Here is a 9,066-nt window from a genome sequence, read left to right as displayed (position 1 = left end):
TCGTACGGGTTGGCCTTTTTGTCTTGGCGAAATCCGCTGGTCATCCGTTCGAGTCGGCTGAGACTCAACAAGTCACAATCGAGTAAAAGCCCTTGAGTGCTGAAGAAGGAATCTCAGACACAACAGTGAGACATGCGGATTTCGAAGAGGATTGCAAACAATGGTCACCTCCAGTCTTCCATATTGCGAAATAGAATACGGCACACCTGCAAAACAGTGGGCATGTGGCGCGCCAAACATGCCACTTCTAACATAAATGAGCGTGACACCAGCAACTAAAGACCCGTAGACTACCTCATCATCACAAGTTCGCCTTCTTCCCCTCCCTCAACGGAATATCCGCCCACCCCTCCTCAAACCCCGCGCCCCTCACCCACACCGGCGACCCCGCCTCGACCGAATCCATCCCGAGCGACGCGGCCTTGAGCCACATCTCCTCCGACTCCAGCGCGAAGCCCTTCCGCTCCCTCCCCTCCAAAAACCTCCAGCCCGCCACAACCGCACGTATCATCTTCGCCGTATGTCCGCTATCCTCCTCGTGGATGTAGCGGTTCGCGCGGGCGATGACGCTGTCCCAGCCGCCGCGGTCGGCGGGGTAGGCAGCGACTTCGTCGCGCAGCAGCTGCGCGGCGCCGCGCGAGGCGTAGTTGGCCAGGTCCCAGCGGCCCTTCCATTCGAGCAGGCGGACGCGCGCGGCGGGGGAGAGCCAGGGGTTGGTCAGGAAGTCGATGAAGTGGACGGAGACGGTGGTGGAGTGGAGGTAGAAGAAGTCGATCTTGGGGATGTGCGGGGGGTGCTGGGCGGCGACGTTGTAGAATACTGTGGGGGAGGGGATGTTAGTTAGGACGTTGATTCCGCGTGGCAGCTGGGGTTGAGGCGCTGCTCGGGGGGAATGGGATGGTTGAGGGAAAGGGGGTTGGAAGGATCGAACGTACCAGAAGCGTCGATGTTTTCTGCCGTCTTCTGCGCGAGATCATCCTCACTCCGAACGACCCACTTCGCGAGGACGGGCAGCAGGCGCTCCGATCCGAGATGCACGATGCCGTACTTGATGCAGTTGTCCCTGTACCCGTAGTCCGCCGCCTCCGGCTGCTGCAAGATCTGCTGGCGCGTCTCCTCCAGCAACTCCAGCATGGTCGCGTCAGTACCCGAAGCGGCCTTCTTGTGAACCTCTCCCGCACGCTCGGCCGCCTCGAAGAAATCCTTGCCCCAGGGCTCATGCACCGCCGTCTGCGCCAGCGCCTCCGCCACGAGGGCGGGCTGGCGGAACTCGATGGCGTAGCCGAGGTGGATCAAGGCGTGGCCGAAGCCGACGAAGAGGCGGGAGAGCATGTCGTTGGCGCGCTCATCGCCCGCGAAGAAATACTCGTCCAGCACCCTGGGCACGCCCTTGGCCTCGACCTCGGCCGTGAAGTAGACCAGGTAGTTGGTGTACTGCGTGTAGTCGCCGAGGTATTTGTTGAAGCCGGCCGGGGTGTGGATCTCGTCGATGATCTTCTGGTAGGGCGGGAAGGCGATTCGCTGGTGGTTGACATCTTCGTCGTAGGCGGCTTGGATCTCGTCGGGGGTGGCGCCGAGGGCGTAGAGAGTGAGGATGTGGTGGACTAGGTGATTCTGCGGAGCCGAAGCTTAGTAATGAGCACGGATGGGAACAGGATGACTTGAACGCACGTGGTGACCTTGGTCGTTCAGGTAAGTGTCCCACTTGACATGGTTCACGTTCAGAAGTTCCGATGCCTTGCTGGCCGAGTCGAGCCTCAGCGGTGTGATGGCAAAGGACAACTTCTCGTTGCCAGTGAGACAAATGTTGGAGGCGGTGGCCATGTTTTCCTACAATTGGTCAGTGGCAAGAGTACGACAGTTGCAAGGAATGTGCAGTTCAATACCAAAATTTAGATCGAGCAACTTGTTTTTGCAGTGGTCTCCAGGTGATTCTCAGACAGGTGTGTTCAGTGATTGAGCGGCTTTCCATTACAGATTCATCTTCCAATATATATATATCTAGCTGCGTAGTGTTCGCAACAACCATAGACGTCAAAGGACAGACTACGATCCGAATTGAGTCGGCTTCCGGCGTCCGGAAGCTTCTTGGTGTTTGCTCGAGCACTTGCAATACTATCCGCCCTAACTCCGCAATGCTCATGCATACAGGCAGACCTATCCCGCAACTAGCGTGCCAAGCAGTGGGGTCTTGGTGGCCTGCTATCAGGGGTGCCACCGCCGTTTGTCCATGACGCGGCCGATCGGGCGGGTAGCCCATCATTTCTCCCGGTTAGGAAATTCTAGCCTTGTAAATGATCACGTTTGCAAGCTTCTCATTGGTCGGAGTTCGCAAACTCGGATACTAACTCGGATTCGGGAGCCGCTGATCACGAGCAACAGCTCGTCCTTATTTAGAGCCGAAGCTCCGAGCCAAGACAGCCTGATCGCGCCCGTTGAGATGACTAACATCAACATTTTATTCGTCGACTGGTCGCTAACTCCGTCTGAGAATCCCAATATCCGGGATCTACAATAGATTGCAATTATGTGAAGTGGTGTGCAGGCACCAAGTGCTTGGACGGCGGTTCCACAAGCAATGAGTGATTACCAATCGAGCATCTGACAATCGTGACATGACTCTCTTCACCTGGAATTGCCGTAGAAGTCACGACATAGCCACGTATACGGGCGCTTTGTAAGCTAAAGCAAAATGTGGGGACCCCAGATGGCTAGGCAATCGTTGTACCGACGTTAGCAAGTGCAGTAAGCCTTCCAAGTGAAGAACTGGAATTCCAGGCGCAATCGATAAACCTTATAGCTTACAAATAATTTGATCTGGCCAAAGACGGATCTAAGTATATGAGGTAATCGATAAGCGAATAACCTATTTAAGCGAGGTATTTAACTAAGACGCTGGACAGTGACTTTACAGGACACAACAAGAAAAGAATATAAGATCTCGATTTGTGCGTCGCAAGGCCCAACGCACTACCTTTATCAAAGGGGAGGACGCTTTCCAAAACCGTTTGTGTATGCGGCCAAGTTCCGCCTGATATGTTATCTCCACTCCCGAGCCAACAGTAGCACGTTTTGATACCTATAAACACCATCCGCTAACCGCAGCTGTGGTTTCACTTATTCAATAGAAAAGTTCTCCCCTTATTTCTTACCTAGGATTCCGATCTCAATTTCCCCCTCACTAATGGAAATGAAGTCATACTGGGTTCGGCTTTTCTTATTTTCAGTGGTCATGGAAGAGACAGGATTGGCGAAATTGTGCAGTATATGTGTTGCTAGAGTAGTCATGAAAACGGCTAGAGTCGAACATTTGGAATACCAAGAAGACGGAGAAGAAACTGTCTTAAGGGGGGAGAGGACTGGGCTTTAAGACCGAGTGTAGCGCTTGACATAACAGCCGTACTTTAAACGCATTCGGGAACGAGTTAAGCATGTGGAAGACCGATCGCGTGATAAGACTTGACATCCTCCTATCTTCCTTTGAAGTGGATTGGGATGCAAATTTGATGGAAAGAATGTACGGGTAAACGTTATCATGCAACGATAAAGTGACTATTTATTTCTAAGTTCTGAAGAATCACCACTGCGGCAGACTTCGGGCCTCAGGAATATTATATATGATTCGCATGGCAGCGAGAGCCGAAGTAGTGGAGAGTGCACGGATGCCGATTCGGATTTGAGTTGGCCTCCGGTCCGGCCTCCGGGCAGAGTGTGACGTGTTACTCGTGCTTATCTAGAGCCGAAGCTCCGAGCCAAGACGGCAAGACAGGCCGATCGCTAACATCTTAATAGCGTAACACATACCAGTTCCTGAACAGCGGGGTTGAATGCTTACGTTCTATAATCACCCTACGAGTAACCTATCACCACGGTGACAAGTCGTCGCATCCCGCCCGCCTTGACACAACTTTCATCAATCATGGCGTCACCTTTGACAAGGCAATGAACTGCATTACTGCATAAGACTCTGTCGAATGTTTGAAATCATAGTCGAAAGCCGGAGATAATTGCAGCAGCATAGCGTGCACCACATAATGTCAGCTGTGAAACTATTCTACGATTCTGACTCGGATTCTCGGACGTTTGGAAAGGCCCAGAGAGCACAGGAACTCGGAGAGAAGACCCACATTGTAGTCGTCATCAACAATAGATGACCAAGCTTAAGAAGAGATTTTGGCCGGTGTCGCTGTGTCGGCGTTTAGGGAATAGGAGATTAGTAATGATATGCACCAACATGGTGGGTATATAATCTCTCTAGGATGCTCCAGAGAGACAGAAATCATACAATACTTGCCTTTTCAAACCCTTCAAGAGCAACATGGTTCCAGAGAAAAAGATCGTTCTGATTACAGGTATTTTTTGGCTCCATTTTGCAAAGTCTTCAGAGATTTAGTGACTGAGAATTCCCGCAGGGGCGAATGCTGGAGTTGGATTTGCAAGCGCCACTATCATTGCCGAGCACTCTTCATCTTTCCATGTCATCATCGGAGCCCGGTCAGCGATCAAGGGCCAGAAAGCTGTAGATGATCTGAAAGCGAAGGGCTTCCCCGGCACGGTTTCGACCGTGAAGCTGGAAGTTCAGGACGGTGCATCCATCGCGGCCGCAGCGAAAGTTATCGAAGAAGACTTCGGAAAGCTCGACGTGCTGGTCAACAATGCGGGACTGATGTCGTACGATACGGACTACGCCAACCAGCTACAAGAGGAGTTCCCGGTCAACACTTTCGCCCCTCTTCTGGTCACTGATGCCTTCGTCCATTTGCTCAAGAAGTCCAAGGATCCTCGCATCATCAATGTCAGCAGCTCCCTTGGTTCGACGACGCTGTTGAGGGAGGAAGGCCTCGATTGGGCATTCAAGCAAGCTGTGACGTATCGAATGTCCAAAGCTGCTCTGAACATGTTGACCGTCTGTCAAACGGCGCAGTTCGGCTTGTGGGGCGCGAAGGTGTGGAGCTACTGCCCTGGGTTTGTAGTAACAAACGGGTGGGGTGACAGCGAGGAGAGCAGGCAGCAGATGAGGGACAATGGTGCCCAAGATCCAAGAGAGTCTGCGCTTGGGATACTGAGCATCATCAATGGGGAGCGGGACGCGGACGCCGGATACTTCATCAATAAGGCTGAGAGGATCCCTTGGTAGCGTATTGTGTACTCTAGAAACCACGCTATTTTGGCAATTGGATATTCAAGAGTGTAGACGGTTTGCTGATGAATGCATTACAACTCTAAATTTAACCCCTGAAACAAACTCAAAGTCCTCGAGAACTCTTCCACCTCCGATTGCGCATTTTCCAGCTTCTGCTCCTCTATCTCCCTTACCCTATCGCTAGCCTTCGTCTTATATTTCTCACTTTGCATAACAGTCTGCTGCTTCCTCAACGCCTCCTTGGCCTTTCCAAGCTTCTTGGTCGCCTTCTCAACCTCAGCATCAACATCCACCTGGCCCCTGAGCTGCAAGAACGCCGTAGCCGTCCGCGAAACCGGGTTCGGAATGCACCCCGCAGGACCATCATCATCCGCCCCAAGCAGCGTCAACGACGTCACCTTCCTCCCCACCAGCGAGCGGATGGTGTAAAACTGCTCCCTACACACATCCGCCGCCGCCCCATCAAACAGCTGCAGATACACCACGCCATCCTGCTTCACCGCATACTGATCCAGCAACGACCGCACCACCTTCGCCACAGACAGCAACAGCTCGTACGCCTCCGCCGCTGCCGGGTCATCCAGACCCGAATCATACACCGGATACCTCGCCACCATCACCGACGGCGTCACGTCGCCTGGGCGCCGCGGCAGCCGCTGCCACATCTCCTCGGACAGGAACGGCAGGACCGGGTGCACGAGCCGCAGGCCGGCGTCGAGCACGTCGTACAGTGTGTTTTTCGCCGCCAGCGCCTCTTCGTCCGTGCCGCGGAGGAAGACGCGTTTGGTCTTCTCGATGTAGACGCGGCAGAGGTCCGTGTCCCAGAACTGGTAGAGGGTGGCGGTGAGGCTGGCGAAGTCGCGGGCGGCGAGGGCGGCGTTGGCGGCGCGGGAGGCGGTGGTGAGTTTGTGGAGGATCCAGCGGTCGGCGAGGGAGAGGTTTGCGGCGGCGGCGGTGGGGCTAGGGCTGGGGGTGAAGTCGGGGCCGAGTTTGCCGAGGACGTATTTGGTGGCTTGGAAGATTTTGTTGCAGAAGCGGCGGTTGGCGTGGATGAGTTTGACGTCGAAGTTGATGTCTCCGCCTAGGTTTTGTTAGCTTCGTCTCGTGCATGGAGTGTTGTTTATACGAACCTCCCGTCATGTATGACAGCAAATTAAAGCGAAGCGCATCGGCGCCGCAGTCAGGAATGCCTTGAGGAAATGACGTCTTTTGGTATTTGGTGGCAGTGGCAAGCTCTTTGGGATCCAGGTTCCCCGTGAGCAGCTTAGCATGGAGCTGCTCGAGCTCAATACCATCCATGACGTCGACTGGGTCGATCACATTGCCCAAAGACTTCGACATTTTCCTGCCTTCCGAATCTCGAACCAAAGAGTGACAGTACACCTCCTTGAAGGGAACCTGGCCAGTCAGTTTGAGACCCAACATGACCATGCGAGCAACCCAGAAGAAGAGAATGTCCCATCCGGTTTCCAAAACGGACTGTGGATAGAAAGTCTTCAAATCCGTCGTCTCCTTAGGCCAGCCGAGCGAAGCAAACGGCCAGAGTGCTGCAGAAAGCCAAGTGTCCAACACATCGGGATCCTGACGGAGAGAAAAGGTCTGGCCTGGAAACTTGGCGGCCGCTTTGGCTCGTGCTTCAGATTGCGTCCGGCCAGTGACCCATCGAGCGTTGTCGTCATTGGCAGGCTGTCCATCGATGTCGACGAAGTAAGCTGGAACCCGATGGCCCCACCATAGCTGTCTGGAAAGGCACCAGTCTTGACACTCATCCATCCAACGGCTAAAGCTCTTCTCTGCAGTCTCTGGCAGAATTTTGATTTGCTCGTCCTTGACGGCTTGGGCTGCTGCGTTCGCCATTTCTTTCGTCTTCATCCACCACTGTGGTTTCAATCGACGCTCGATGAAGTCCTTGGATCTATCACAGAGTGGCACACTCATCGGGTTGCTTACCCATTTGACGTACAGCCCTTCGGCTTTGAGCTGCTCAATGACTGCGGGCCGAGCATCGAAGCGCTTCATGCCGGAAAAGCTGCCCGCGTTATCATTCAAAGTTCCATCATCATTGAAGATGCTGACGATGTCCAGGCCGTGTCTCTGGCCCACGGCAAAGTCGTTGAAGTCATGAGCCGGGGTGACTTTGACGGCCCCAGTGCCAAAGTCCATCGAGACGCTCTCGTCCGCCACGATGGGAAGGAGGCGATCCAGAAACGGATGCTTGGCGTGCTTCCCGATCAGCTCCTGATACCTGCTATCCTGGGGATGGACAGCGATGCCGGTATCTCCGAAAATGGATTCAGGGCGCGTCGTGGCTATCTCGATGGTCTCTGCGCCACCCGGCTCCACGATAGGGTAGTTGATGTGATGCAACACACCGAATTCGATTTTCTTTTCGTAGCCGGGAACATCGAGGAACGTGCGCCCCCCAATCTCCATGTTAACAACCTCGAGGTTGGAGATGGCCGTGTTGAGCTTCGGACACCAGTTGACCAGCCGATCGGAGCGGTATATGAGACCCTCCTCATGGAGTCTAACAAACGTCTCTTGGACAGCAGCGGTGAAATTGTCATCCATGGTAAAGGCCTCGCGGGTCCAGTCCACGGAGGCACCCATGCGTTGGAGCGCATCATTAATGCGTACATGGTGCTCTTCTTTCCACTCGTGAGCCAGTTCAATGAACCTCTCCCGGCCTATGTCATGCCGTGTTCTTCCCTCACGTCTCAACAGCATGTTCTCCACAACATTCTGGGTCGCGATACCGGCGTGGTCGCAGCCCGGGGTCCAGAGCGTCTTCTTCCCCAGCATGCGATTCCAGCGCACCAGTGTGTCCTGGATGGAAATGGCCAAGGCATGGCCCATGTGCAGAGCTCCGGTGATGTTGGGCGGGGGCATGGGCATGGAAAAGACTTCGGCATCGTCGCCCGGCCGCGGCTCGAAGAACCCGGCCTTCTTCCACCATGCATACCATGCCGACTCCACGGGTTGTGGTATGTAGGCTGCATCGATCGGCCTGAGGACTAATTTGGGTTGGAGTCAGCTTTTTAACTCTGGAAAGTGGTATGTTCTGTCCTCACTCTTCTTGTCTCCAGGCGGTGTCTCCTCCACGGCTTCTGGCTGTTCTGCTTCAGGGCTGGACTGGTGCGTATGAGTAGAGTGATATGTTGTGGAGGTATATCTCTTCATCCCCTCAGCTTTCTTCCCTATACGAAATGAGCAAATTAGTGGCATGAAAGTGACAGGACTAACAGCTGAGGAGTGTCCTACGCTGTTTGATCGTTATGGGCTTTTCTTGAACAGAAGCAGATTGGGTGCCATCGACGTTGGAGGAGGTGCTGGCACCTAGACCAATATTTGAAGACGAGTGATGTTCAGTTGAGCCGTGCCTCTGAGCAGAAGATGCGCCGTTGTTGTTAGCCATGATGAAACTCTAACGTGCAAGTGAACGAAGCCGCGATACAAGCTACAAGGGAGAAAGCGGAGGATATAATATATTCCTGGGAAGCGATGCAGAGAGCGAGGGAGCTGGTGGCAAAAGAGAGTATGTGAGACAGGTAGGCAACAAGTAGTCGTGACTCACAAAGCACGTAAACAAGCATAAGCGCTACATGGAGCATCTCCAAATCTGGAAAAGTCGGCGAGCTTAAGCGAGCGGACGAGCACACACTAAGTGCCATCAAACTATTCTGTTTCTGGCCTCCGCTTGGAATGTTTTCATGCCGAGTGTTGGGGCTGTGTTGTCGCATCATGAAGTGCCCCACGGTTTTTCTCAAAGCAGCGCATGCACGCAGTGCACCGCCTCACACTTTTTACCCGTGCTCTGCTACCCCATTCATCGCACAACGATGAGTCACGATCTCCGCACAAGGAGATCGAAAGTGCCAACCCACCATTGGTAGTGAAGGTGACTATGGTCATTCAGAAAGAAC

General features: G+C 53.8%; 3 protein-coding genes across 3 annotated transcripts; 1 reads left to right on the top strand and 2 right to left on the bottom strand.

Moving 5' to 3' along the window:
* Positions 1–301: 301 nt before the first annotated feature.
* On the bottom strand, positions 302–1,824 carry LTHEOB_8584 (uncharacterized protein; the record flags this gene model as incomplete). The annotated part of the gene is made up of 3 exons (XM_035518077.1): positions 302–819; positions 936–1,614; positions 1,672–1,824. The coding sequence occupies 3 exons, from the start codon at positions 1,822–1,824 to the stop codon at positions 302–304; spliced, it is 1,350 nt and encodes a 449-aa protein (XP_035370290.1).
* A 2,494-nt stretch (positions 1,825–4,318) lies between these two features.
* On the top strand, positions 4,319–5,137 carry LTHEOB_8583 (Short chain dehydrogenase; the record flags this gene model as incomplete). Its single annotated transcript, XM_035518076.1, has 2 exons — positions 4,319–4,352; positions 4,413–5,137. The coding sequence occupies 2 exons, from the start codon at positions 4,319–4,321 to the stop codon at positions 5,135–5,137; spliced, it is 759 nt and encodes a 252-aa protein (XP_035370289.1).
* A 77-nt stretch (positions 5,138–5,214) lies between these two features.
* Positions 5,215–8,558, bottom strand: LTHEOB_8582 (uncharacterized protein; the record flags this gene model as incomplete). Its single annotated transcript, XM_035518075.1, has 4 exons — positions 5,215–6,224; positions 6,274–8,157; positions 8,215–8,340; positions 8,405–8,558. The coding sequence occupies 4 exons, from the start codon at positions 8,556–8,558 to the stop codon at positions 5,215–5,217; spliced, it is 3,174 nt and encodes a 1,057-aa protein (XP_035370288.1).
* Between the last annotated feature and the right edge of the window lie 508 nt (positions 8,559–9,066).

The sequence above is a fragment of the Lasiodiplodia theobromae genome, assembly GCF_012971845.1.
Source record: "Lasiodiplodia theobromae strain AM2As chromosome Unknown scaffold_27, whole genome shotgun sequence".
In the NCBI taxonomy this organism is placed as follows: Eukaryota; Fungi; Ascomycota; class Dothideomycetes; order Botryosphaeriales; family Botryosphaeriaceae; genus Lasiodiplodia; species Lasiodiplodia theobromae.
The sequence above is the reverse complement of the archived record's forward strand: the minus strand, read 5'-3'. Positions and strand labels throughout refer to the sequence as shown.